Raw genomic sequence first — 13,122 nt, 5'->3', positions numbered from 1 at the left:
GAGTTCAAGGCAGAATAGTCTCTTTTCCCTGTGGTCTCAGCATGTCTTATGTCTTTCCTCCCTCCATTTCCCTCTTCCTCCTCCTCCTCTCTTCCTCCATGTTTCTCTCCCCTTCTTTCCCTCTAACCTTTCAGACAACAAATGTTACCCAGCACTCCTTTGTGCTAGGCACCATTCTGGGATCTGGAAAGATATAGTCGCAAACAAGAGATGAGTTTCCTGTTCTAATGGAGTGCAGGTCCTGGAATATGTCAGTGGGGCACAGATAACAAGCAGCAAACTGGTAAATGGGAGGGTTTCGGGTAGTGAGCTAGGGTGACAAGGTGGCCAGGGACAGTCTTGCTGATGACTGGATATGTGAGCTGAGCCCTGAGGGTAAGAGGCAGCCATGAGAAGAGCTGGGGGCAATCAGGTGACTGGGTGGATGTCCCACCACCCTGCTGCTCCAAGTGTGAGTATTGAACTGAACTGTAAAGACCAACCTACAACAGGGGGATCTTATAGGAACATTTGTAGCAGGAATCTTATGTCTTTGCATCCAATAATAAAAGTGGTCTCATCACATGTTAGAACATAAAACAAGTCAATAAATTTAAGAAGATTGGTCATGTTAGACATCTTCTCTGATCACAATGTTTTGAAATGAGAAATCAATTATAAGAAGAAAAAAAAAAAACCAGAAAAACACACAACAGGTTACTAAACAATGAATGAGTTAACAATGAGATCAAGGAAGAAATAAAAATAATGCCTTAACACAAATAAAAATGGGAACACAATACAAAATCTAAGGGACACAGCAAAAGCAAACTTACCTAAGAGGAAAAATCATAGCATTACAGGCCTATCTCAAAACAACAGGAAAAAATCTAAAATAAACAACCAAACCTTACATCTAAAAGAATGAGGAAAAAAGCCCAAAGACAGTAGAAGAAGTAAAATAATAAATATCAGAGTGGAAATATATGAAATATAACCTAAAAAATACAAAACAATGCAACCATTTCTGAATATTTGTTTTCTATTATTTAACTGAATTTATTTATCAGTTAATAGTAATGTTTTGGTGGAATCTTTAAGGTTCTCAGTGAAACTGAGACCTGGTTCTTTGAAAAGATAAACAATATTGACAAACCTTTAATCAAACTCACCAAGGGAAAAAGATAGAGGGCCCATGCCAAAACAGGTTTGGCTCAGTGGATAGAGCATCCGTCTGTGGACTGAAAGGTCCCAGGTTCTATTTTGGTCAAGGGCATGTACCTTGGTTGTGGGCACATCCCCAATAGGGGGTGTGCAAGAGGCAGCTGATTGATGATTCTCTCTCATCAGTGTTTCTAACTCTCTATCCCTCTCTCTTCCTCTCTGTAAAACATCAATAATAATATAGAGGGTCCAAATAAATAAAATCAGAAATGAAAACCAACAAGTAACAACTGACAGCACAAAAATACAAAGGATGATAAGAAAACAGCATGAACAACTACTAGCATATGTCAACCAATTGGACAAAGTGGAAGAAATGGATAAATTCCCATAAACATACAGTCTTCCAAAAACAGAATCGGAAGAATCAGAAAATCTGAATAGACAATTACAACTAATAAAATTGAAGTAGGAATCACACACTTCCAACAAACCTGAGTCCTGGACCAGACAATGGCTTCACAGGTGAATTGTACCAAACACTCAAAGAAGAAACAACACCTAACCTTCTTAAATGATCCCAAGGAAATCCAGAGGAGTGAAGACTTCCAAACTCATTTTACAAGGCCAACATTCTCCTAATTCCAAAGCCAAATAAGAACACTACAAAGAAAGAAAATTATAGGACAGCCCTAGCCCGTTTAGCTCAGAAGACAGAGTGTTTGGCTCAGTGAACCAAAGGGTCTTAGGTTTGATTCTGGTCAAGGGCACGTACCTCTGTTGCAGGCTCCTTGGGGCTTGTACAGGAGGCAACCAATCCATGCGTTTCTCTCACATTGATCTTTTCCTCTGTCTTTTCCTCTCTCTTCCACTCTCTCTGAAAATCAATGGAAAAATATCCGCAAGTGAGAATTAAAAAGAAAATTATAGGCCAATATCCTTAATGAACATAGATACTGAAATCCTCAACAAAATATTAGCAAACCAGATCCAGCAATACATTAAAAATATTATATACTATGATTAAGTAGGATTTATTCTAGGGATGCAAGGTTGGTACAATATATGTAAACCAATAAATGTGATATACCACATAAACAAAATGAAGAATAAACCATATGACCACTTCAATAGATGCATAAAAAAATTTAATGAAGTCCAGGACCCATTTATGATAAAAATTCTCAGGATAGTGGGGATAAAAGTGTGAGAATAAACAAGTAATCTTTTCTGTCAAGGAACAGTTTAGACAACCGCCATGTTTGCTCATGTTACTTAGTAGCTGCCATATTGGCCACATGACTTGCAGTTCCCTGGGGGCCGCCATCTTAAAATGACAAAGGTCAACCCCTTTCTTTGAATTAGCCAGTGGTTAAAGACTATGCGCCTGAGCTCCAATTGAGAATGAGGGGCAGGTCACGAGCGTCAGAATTAAAAAGCTGAGCAGACTGCCTGCTCAGTGTGTGTGTGCTCCTAGACCATGTACTGCACACCCTCCTGCAGGAGTAAAGATGTTTGCCTTGCTGCCTGGCTCCCCAGAATGCTTTGTGTTCTACCAGGACCCCTAAATTTAGGGGCTCACCTTATTTCTAACAGAGGGAACATATCACAACATAATAAAAGCCATATGTGACAAACCCACAGCCAATAATCATATACTCAGCAGGCAAAAATTATAAGTATTTAGCTTAAATTTGAGATCAAGACAAGGATGTCTGCTTTCACCATTCTTATTCAGCATAGTATTGGAAGTCCTAGTCATAGCAATCAGACAAGAAAAAATAAATAAAAGGCATCCAAATTAGAAAGGAAGAAGTAAAACTGTCATTATTTGCAGATGATATAATACTGTATATAGAAAACCCTAAAGACTCCACCAAAAACTACTAAAACTAATATATAAATTCAGTAAAGAAGCAGAATACAAAATAAATATTAAAAAATTGGTTGCATTTTTAAATATTAAAATTGAACTATCAGAAAGGGAAACTAAGAAAACAATCCCACTTACAATAATATAAAATAAAAAAAAATATGTAGGAATAAATTTAGCCAAGGAGGTAAATTTGTACTTGGAAAATTATGAAACACTGAAGAGAAAATAAAAATAAAACCAAGCATACACCATGCTCATGAATTAAAAAAATAACATTGTAAAAATGTCTGTACTACCCAAAGCAATCCATAGATTCAACACAATTTATATTAAAATAGCAATGGTATATTTCACAGAACTAGAACAAATAACCCTAAAATTTATATAGAATCACAAAAGACCCCACATAGGCACAGCAATCTTGAGAAAGAAGAACAAAGGTGGAGGAATCACTCTACCTCATATCAAACTATACTACAATGCCATAGTAATCAAAATAGCATGGTATTGGCATAAAAACAGACATATAGATCAATGGAACAGAATAAAAATCTCAAAAATAAACTCATGCCCATATGGTCAATTAATACATGACAAAGGAGGAAAGAATATATAATGGGTTAAAGACAGTCTATTAAATAAATAATGTTGAAAAAATTGAACAAGATATATACAAAAAAATTAAACTAGACCACTTTCTTACACCATATACAGTAGTAAACTCAAAATGGAATACACTTAAGTGTAAGGCTTGAAACCATTAAAATCCTAGAACAAAAGTTAGGCAGAAAAATCTTGGGTATTTCTTGTAGCAATATTTTTTTCATATATATCTCCTTGAGAAAGGGAAACAAAAGAAAAAATAAATAAATGAAACTATCTCAAACTAAAAAGTTTTTGCACAGCAAAGGAAGCCATCAACAAAATGAAAAAGACAACCCACTGAATGGAGAACATATTTGCCAACAATACATCTGATAAGGGGTTAATATCTAAAATGTTAAAGAGCATATACAATCCAACACCAAAAAAATTTTAAATATTGGTGAAGGACCTAAATAGATACTTCTCCAAAGAGGACATAGAGCTGGCCTATAGACACATGAAGCTTAACATCACTAATCATCAGAGAAATATAAATTAAAACCACAGTGAAATATCACTTCACAGATGTCAGAAAGGTTATCATCACTAAATCAACAACAAAAAAGTGTTGATGAGATTGTGTAGAAAAGGGAAACTTTTTTCACTGTTGATGGAATTTAAAATTGGTACAGCCATTATAAAAAAAAATATGGACGTTCCTTGAAAAATTAAAAACTTAACTGCCTTATGACCTCATCATTCTACTTCTGGGAATATATCTGAAGAAATTCAAAACACTAATTCAAATGAACATATGCACCCTCATGTTCATTGAAGCATATGTATAATTGCCCAAGATATGGAAGCAACCCAAGTGCCCATTAATAGACAAATGGATTAAAAAGTGCTGGTACATATACACAATGGGATTTTACTCTACCATGAAGAAGAATGCAATCTTACCATTTGCTACAGCATGGTTGGACCTAGAGAGTGTTATGCTAAGTGAAATAAGTCAATCAGAGAAAAACAAAGAGTATATTATTTCAGGTATACATGGAATCTAAAGAGCAGTAGAAATGAATAAACAAAACAGACTCATAGATGCAGACAGTAGACTGATAGTTGTCAAAGGAGAGGGGTGTGCTGGGGAACTGGGTGAAAGGGTGAAGGGATCGAAAAGTACAGACTGGTAGATCAAAACAGTCACAGGGATATATTATAATAACTATATATAGAGCCAATTGGCTACTAGAAATATCAAGAGGAACACTTTGTAAAGTATACGATTGTCTATAAACACTCATCTTTACACTTGAAGCTAATACAAAATAATTTTGAATGTAAACTGTAATTTAAAAATAAAATAAGACATTAACTAACAAAAAGTGATCTCATACTTGGTACCATTTTTTACTAATTAATTTTTGTAATGTTTTACAAACATTTCATATTTACAAACACCACGGATTGTTTGATTGAGGCAGAAAGGAATGCGGGGTTGAAGCCAAGTCAACAGGCTTGGGCTGAGGAGAACCGCACCTCAAGTAGCAGGTGGCAGGGCTGACTCACCTGTCCTGCTCCTACAACTCTCCCTTCTCCCCCCTCTCCTGTGTGAGAGGCTCCAGATTCCTGGTGCACATGCTCGTGTGTACATATAAGGTATGGAGGAAGGGGGGCATTTTAAAGGGATCCAGGCAGGATAGTGCTTACACCAGGAAAAGGAACTATTGGTGGTTGGGGCAGCTGGGTAAAGGTCATTCTGATGCTGGGGTGGGTGTGGTACCACCGACTCTGACAGGAACACAGAGCTGAAAAATGTCACTGCCCTCAGAGCTCCTTGTGCATTGTGGCCGGAAGAGAGGAGAATCCGGAGGCACTGCCTCTCGCAGGCGACGCCCAGTCCTACCTGTCCAGCATGGCCTTGTAGCTGAGCACTCCCGAGATGAGGTTGACGGCAAACCTGCAGAGAGATGAAGCCTTAGCCTCTCCTCTCCGGGGCCCAGCCTCCCACTCTCCCTTGCTCCTTCTTTCTTTCTCCCCATATCCTTCCTTCCCTTTCCCCCTCCCTCTTTCTATCTCTCCCAAACTCAATGACCCCCCCTCCCCAGATGCCAGGTCTGAGTGCTGCCCTAAGAAGATGGGCTACCTGCTGCCCCTCCCCACCTCTATGCTGTCAGCACTTCACAGGCTTTGGGTTAAAAACGGTGCCCTGGAGAGAACTTCGGGGAGGAGAGGAAACCAGAAAGTGAATGAGGAGGTGAAGGAGGAGGGAGAGGAAGCCAGGAGAGGCCACAGAGCCTCCGGAAAGGGCTGGAAGAGCAGGGGATCTGCCCAGGAAAGGCTCGTGTTGGGCTGGCCTCAGCCAGCACCCTGGGTTTTGGACAAATCTGTCTCCTGGGGAAAGTCAGTAGTTTGGTCCCCTCGGTGCTAATGAACAGGAAGTGGGTGCTGAAGGAAAGCACACCAGAGAGCCCTGCCAGGGATGGTGTCACCTTTACTGCTCATGGCTGAGGAGCCCGGCTTAATTGCATCAGGAGAAAAATGCCCGCTCCGGTGCGATTTTGAGAACTGTTCTCAGAAGTTGTTTATCCACTCACTCACTTCCTTTTGCCAGGGGTGGGGGTGGGGGATGGGGGTGGGGGCCTGGCTACAGGGGAGGGGGAAGGTGCTCCCAGACCTTTGGACTGGTCTTGGTGAGGAAGGACGGACTGGGATCTCCCAACCATCGCTGAACCCCGCCTCTGGGTGGCGGGCCCAGCCCTCTGTTCTTTTCCTCCCCTGAACTGTCCCGCACTGTGTCCCACTCAGGTCTTAAAACCAGAGACTGGATTTGGAGCTCAGTGGCTGCTGCAGGGAGATCCTTCGCCCTGCCCCAGCCTTGCGTGAATGGTCCCTCCATCGTCATCAGCGGGCCCAGAGGCCATTGCAGCGGCTCAGTGAGCCGGGAGATTGCAGCAGATGGCACGGGCTCTGGCGAAGGCAGCTGGCGGGAGGAAACCTTTGCCAGTTTCTCGGAGCCTCTGTTTGGAGCTGGGGGCTGCTGGGGCCTCTCAGATCACCTGGGCAATGTGTCCCACAGACAATCCCAGCCTCAAGCACTGGCAGGATCAGAGGGGACCCACCTTCTCCCAGGGCCTCAGCCAGGTCAAGATTGCTATGAGGACACCTGGGCGCCCGTGTCCTCCAAATAAATGCTTCGGAGGCAGACCTGTGTTTGTTCCTCAGGGGCAGCCTCACCTAACTTCCTTCCTGACCTCACGGCCTGGGCCGCCCCCTCTCAGCGACACTTGGCCTCAGAAAGCTCCGCCCAGACCGCCCAGAGGAGCTTCAGCTTTCCTTCCTGGTGCCGGGCCAAGACTTCCTCAGGCAGCTCCCCGCTGTGAGCGGGAGCAGGGGCCTCACCTGAGCTGGTCATTGGTGTCCTGGAAGTGCTGCCGGGGAAAGATCACAGCGGGGCTGGAGTTGACAGGCAGGGCTAGGCGGTTATTGAGATACATGTCATTCAGCCAGTACTCAGCCACCTGCGGGAGAGCAGGGGAGGGGAGCCCTTACCCACAAGGGCCACACACACCCCTCCCAGAAAGGCACCTTGCCTGTGGAGCGCACTGATCGCATCCTGGCAGCCCTTAAGGCCAATCGGGACACTTCAATGGATCACGCACTTCATTCATTCATTCATTCATTCATTCATTCCACAAGCATACACTGCACCTAGTTATGTGCTAGGGCCATGTTTCACAGCCTTGCCCTGACCTCTCTCCTCTCTCCCCCATCCCTGTGCCCCATCTGCCCTGTCTTTGTCACCTACCTGTCTCTCACCCACATCCCTCTGTCTCCAAGTCTGCCTCCTGACCCATGGGTCCCTTGCCTGCCCCCGCCCCCCAGTCAGCCCTCTCCCAGCGATGCTTACCCAGTTGGCAGTCTTCTCTTGCCGCTCCAGCAGCTTCTGCTGTAGGGTCTCACCCAGGCCCCCTGGGGCCCCAAACTGCTGCACGATGGCCTGGCTCCTCCGGAACTGCTCCCTGGGCACCAGGTGCTGCATGCACCGCAGGTACGTGGCCAGGGTCTGCTGCAGGGGGGGCACCGGGAGTTTGGGCAGCTCCTGGAAAGAGGGTCACAGGTCTTACTGTGCCTGTCTGTCATGTGTGGCCCAGGCCTGTCCAAGTCGATGCCTAGGGTCTGTGCATCTGCTACCATTCTTGCTTCCTATCCTGAGACTCGTCTGTTTCCAGGGCTCTGCTCAGCTCAGTAGAACTGTGAAGTTAGGAGGCTCCTGTTTGCTCTCTCCCATACCCCAGCTCTGACCCCAAAGGAAAAAAGTGCAGAGGAAAAGACCTGGATTCATCCCTGACCCTGCTGCTGACTGGCTGTTTGATCTTAAACAAATCACCCCTATCTCTGTGCCTCAGTTTTCTCCCCTGTCAGATGGCATCAATAACCTCCATCTCTTTAGGATAAGAGATCATTGATGCGAAAGGCCCATCAACTACAGTGAATGAGTCTAAGATGAAATTGTCCTGTTATTGATAGTGATTGCTGGTCATTCTTAATTTAGGAACTGTTCCCAGCCGGAGCTCCAGAATCCGACTGACTCTAATGGAGAGCTGTGGACAGGTGGACGAGGGCGGGAGACGTCGGCCATTGCTTGTCCCAATGACCAGAATTCTGCAAGATGTTTCCTGGAAGGTGACTCATGCTCTGGGCTCCTTATTCAATCCCTTGCAGTTTATGAAACCCAGACAGGGGGTTCTGCTTCGTGGGGGTACGGGGGTGGGGTGATGTGGAAGTCCTTCCTCTCTTAATCTTTCTCAGTCTCAGCTTCCTCATGGATAGGACATAAAGGACAGGTCCTACCTCAGAGGGGCCCGCAGAGAATGAAATGAGAGAAGCAACTGGCCCCAAATGGGCACATGGTTACATGTTCCAATGTTACTGTCCTGATCCTTCCAGAGGAATCCCCAAGAGGAATCTCATAATCTCGGGGGGCCCCATACTTCCCAGTTTACCAGCTGTGTTCTCTGGGGGGTCTCACAGGTTATGGCTTAGCCCCGTTGGCAGATGAGGAAACTTAGGCCCAGAGAGTGGATAGTCACAGGTCATCCAGCAATTTGGTGGCAGAGCTGAGACCTGAAATCAGTCTTCATCCAATATTCACTCTGCTCCTTCCTCGGCTGTTCTCTTCTGTCTCCCTTGCTCTCTTTTCTACCCCCTTCCTTCCTCACTTAGCTGACCACAATTAGAAACCAGAAAATTTCATATTACTGCTTAAATTTCACAAAGTTGGCTGCCTTCTTTCAGTGGTTTCTCCTCTCTATGGTGGTGGATGCGAGGGTGGGGGAAGGAGAGTGGTGTGGTTGTCAAGGAGATGTCAAGAAGACAAGTGTGGCAAAGGGACACACATGTGCGACACTGGGGAACAGATGTGCTCTATCACTCAGGTCAGTGGAATGGGAGGAGGAGGCCTTCTCAGGAGGGAGGTTTGTCTCAGGTCAGTGGGAAAGATAGTGCCTGCAGCTCCAGGGCTGAACTAGTGACAATACCAGGGCTGGGATGTTGCACGGCTTACCTAAGCCAACTCTCCTGGGCTCAGAGCCATCGGAAGTGGAGCTTGGGGCCGGGGAAGTCCTGGGAGATAAAAGTATCTGGCCCAGGTCATGGGTTCCCCCTGGACTTTGGGGTTAGGGAATGTGCCTAACAGCATTCCCCTTGATGCGGGAAGTCACCCACCGCCCATACTATCATGAGAGTGAATCAAGGAACTCGGAAGGCCGGTGGACCTTGGGTCTTAGCAGGACTAGTGCCAAGCACTATTGTTCTGTTGAGATAGTGGTGGCCCAAAGCAATTTCCTGACCTAATTAGCCTCAACATTTACTGAACCTCACCGATCTTTACTGATCTTTATTGTCCTTAGAGATGGTCTGTCTGCTACCTGTTTGCCATGCTTTACTGAGGGCAAGATGTGCATCTAAAACTGCGTGAAAAGTGGACAAGGCCAGGTGTCAGTGTGCCTCTACAGAGAGAGGTCTCCACCTGGCCCCCATGCCTTTTACATTCATATTTCTTGTCTAATGTTTTCACTTGTGCGTCAGTCCCTTCTTCAGATCCTGAACCCTTGCCACAAAAGTTGAGGCACCTTAAAGCTGTTCCTAGAGCCGCCAAGCCCTCCAGGCTCCTCAAGGGGCTCAGGCAGGGATGCAGCCCGGGCCTCCTGGGGAGAGCTGAGATTAGGAAAGTGCTGAGGGCAAATCCCATTCAGGATTATTCTGGAAGCCAAGGGCATGTGAGTGGGGAGAGTAGGGATAAGTGAGAGAGCTCCAAAAGTTACTCACCTTTTCCTCCTCACTGCTGAGAGTTTTTGCTGCCATCTTCTGGGGCGCTTTTTCCAGGATGGGCATCTTGGTGACTTGTGGCTGAGGAAACAGAGTGCAGATCTGTTGAAGCAGAGAGCCATCAACACAACAGCCCCACAGACCTGCCTTTCATCTCCTGCTACACCCTGTGAGGGGGCCACAGCTGGACAGTAATGACATGGGTCTCTTTGTTGGCCTGGCCCCAGACCAGCCGTCCTGCACAGTGTCCTCTCTGAGCCCCCAAATAAGAGAGGGCAGGGCATGAAGTGAGCCTCCAGCTGGTACCTACTCCATCAGACTGCTGTCACCCGGGCCCACCTGATTCCCCCAGGGTTGGACGTCTACCCTTACCACGGGGAGATCTGCGCGCCTGAGGAGGGCAAACGGGGTCTCCCTGTCTGTGAGGATCCGTGTAGGCAGATTATACCTACCGACTGTTTCACGCAAGCAAGGGAGTAAAGGGTAGAGTCGAAAAGAGAGTAATTCCGCCTGAATTCCTGGGTTGACGAGAAAATTCAAGCTGACCCGGCACGGGGTTTATACGTCCCGGAGGCTTACGTGGAGAAGGGATCTCTTTGAGAACCATCCAATTGACCAATAATGGGGAATTCCTTGAGTTGTCATGAAATGTTCCTTGACGGTGTCAAGATTTCCCTCAGAACGCGAGGAGTAAGGGTTAAGAAAAAAGAATCTTAGAAAAAGGGCTCAAGGAGTCCCTCCAGGCACGAAGAATTAAGGCTAGAAAAAAAAAAAAAAAAAGGATCTTAGAAATGAAAGTGCTCTTTAGAGTGAATGTTGAAGTCTATGTGATCACAAAATAATGTTGTTTTTTGTTGAAATTAGAATCTTAGTATATGTATGGAATTTAAAATCTATAAGTGGAACTCCACTGCTGAAACTACCTCTGACTTAATGCCTTGTTTAAAAATTATAAGAAAACTCACAGGGAAATGCAAATCTTGACCAAATTGGGTATTAATTATTATTTCAGAAATCAAAAAAAAAAAAAATTTGAGATCTGTCCATCTTTTAAGCATGAAAAGAAATTCAGCCAGATCTGTTGTTGATGCTTCCCCTGAAGTAAGCAGAATGTGGGGGAAGGGAGAGACATGAGGCGATCCAATATAGAAGCCCGCTCTCCTAGTATATTAAATTAAAAATTTCCTTTCTCGCCATAAAAAAAGTTTTAAAAAATTTAGAAATGCGTCTGGGATATCTGTGCACGTGTAAAGAGAAAGCTAGTATAAGACTAAGTGCGCGCACGTCCGATTTCGGATATTAGATAAGTCTTGAACTAGCCTTAACTTTTTACAAGGGCTACAGAAATGAAAAACCCAGAACTGATTCTTTTTCCTGAGAAAAACAGCTAAAAAATCTTCTTGAAAGAAATTCGAGCTAATTCCAGCAACAAGATTCGCATTTCCATAATAAGAAATAGTTTTCAAAATGCTAGTGAACCTTTTTAAAAAGTTAACTTTTAAGGCCTTCAAGAAAATAAGTAAATTTGTCTCTGTCATAGAATTTATCCAAAGTAAATACTTTAAAGATCTAATCTAAGTAGTCCAGATAACTGGCTACATCCTTTGTTGAGGGAGGAAAGGGTAAAGTCCCTTCCCCCAGCAGACAGTTAAGATAGTGTCCTGCCAGTAGCCATCTTAAAGAATGTGATAATTTACAGTTGAATAAACAAAACCTAGTTTCCCAGAACTGGCAAATAAAAATTAAAGTTCAAATTTGCCTCATAAAAAACCTAGAGGACAGAATTGAATCTATTAATTGATTATGTCTTGTATTTTTCTTAGAAATATAAAGTGTTAGTTGGTCTGAAGGTTGTGGGTTATTGTTAAGCTGATTAACATAAAGTGTTATTAATCTAAGAACTACTAAATATATTTGACTTGCCAGCTTTAAAAATTCAAAGTTCAAATTAAATTAGGAGAAATTGTAGAGTTGTAGTGATTAGGTACTTGAAGCATAAGAACTTATTTTTAAGAAAATAAAATATTATATTTCCTCTAATAATTAGGAATTCAAAATAAATTGCTTATTATTGATCTAATTAAAAAGAGGATTAATTCTGTGATCTCCACCAAAAATTTTTCTATACAAATACTAGCCTAAATCTAATTGATATCTTTAAGATGTAGATATTTATTTGATGTTTTTTTCCATGTTAAAATTTCAAGGCCTTAACAGAGATGATTCTAGGAAAGCTCCAAGGGCCTGGAGTAATACAAGAGATTTATTCTCTCTTCTTATAGGAAAACTTTTTAAAACAGATCTAATATACTTGAAATTACATGGAAAGTCTTATCAAGTAAAAATTAATAGGTATATATTAAATATTATGAAGGTTTTCACCTGTGGGAAAGGCAAGGACAATATATTTCTTAAAAATAGCCAAATTTTTCAACAGCAATAAGATTTCAAGAAAGATAGAAGCCATACATTTGGATCAGACCAATAAAATCTTTGACATTATTTTTTTAAATTAAAAATACCTACTTAAGTTACTTTATAAATTAGCTTTTACAATATAATCAATGTCATATAAATTAAGTTACATGAGAAGCCAATGTTTTATAAATAATTGAATCCTAACTATATATAGCCGCCAACATTTTAATCAAGCTAAAGGCAAGGCAACATTTGTGGCTTGTGAATTCAGAAATAAATTTTCTTTATTTTTAAACACAGGGAATAGTATTAACTACCACAGTAAAAGAAATTTTTTATCTCAGGTATTAACCATTTTTACAGATAGATCCAGTTCTAGAAAGGCTAGATATACTACAGCAGAGGAGCAAAGGTCCTTCAAACCTCTTATATTTCAATAGAAATACAAGCTCTTACTTATGCCTTAACAGATTTTACTTTATGGAGCCCTTCAATCTATAGTAATAGTACTTATATGGTAAATATAGCAAAAATTATTAAAACAACTATTATAAGGCACATTAATTCAGAGGAACTTTTCATTTAATTTTCAGTCTATAAAATGTTTTTTGAGAATGACAATTTCCATATTTTATTAGAAACAATGTCCTCAGAATATTATCCAACTTCCTATACCAACCTTACGAATAAATCCCCCAGGACTTAAACCTAATCAAGTCTGGTAAAATAAATGTCACTCAGTGGTGGAAAGAGCCATTCGTACTCTT

At 42.7% G+C, this 13,122-nt stretch overlaps 1 protein-coding gene across 1 annotated transcript in view; it reads right to left on the bottom strand.

The window, feature by feature from the left end:
- CHAT (choline O-acetyltransferase) overlaps positions 1–13,122 on the bottom strand; it is a 52,160-nt gene that overhangs the window by 36,010 nt on the left and 3,028 nt on the right. The window contains exons 2-5 of the mRNA XM_084904755.1: positions 9,938–10,018; positions 7,518–7,709; positions 7,010–7,128; positions 5,514–5,567 (exon numbers count right to left, since the gene is read on the bottom strand). Of these exons, the coding sequence (XP_084760881.1) occupies positions 5,514–5,567; positions 7,010–7,128; positions 7,518–7,709; positions 9,938–10,003 (431 nt within the window). The 5' untranslated portion in view covers positions 10,004–10,018. The remainder of the gene's footprint in view (positions 1–5,513; positions 5,568–7,009; positions 7,129–7,517; positions 7,710–9,937; positions 10,019–13,122) is intronic.

The sequence above is a fragment of the Pipistrellus hanaki genome (genome assembly GCF_964339955.1).
Source record: "Pipistrellus hanaki genome assembly, chromosome: 14".
Classification (NCBI taxonomy): Eukaryota; Metazoa; Chordata; class Mammalia; order Chiroptera; family Vespertilionidae; genus Pipistrellus; species Pipistrellus hanaki.
The sequence above is the reverse complement of the archived record's forward strand: the minus strand, read 5'-3'. Positions and strand labels throughout refer to the sequence as shown.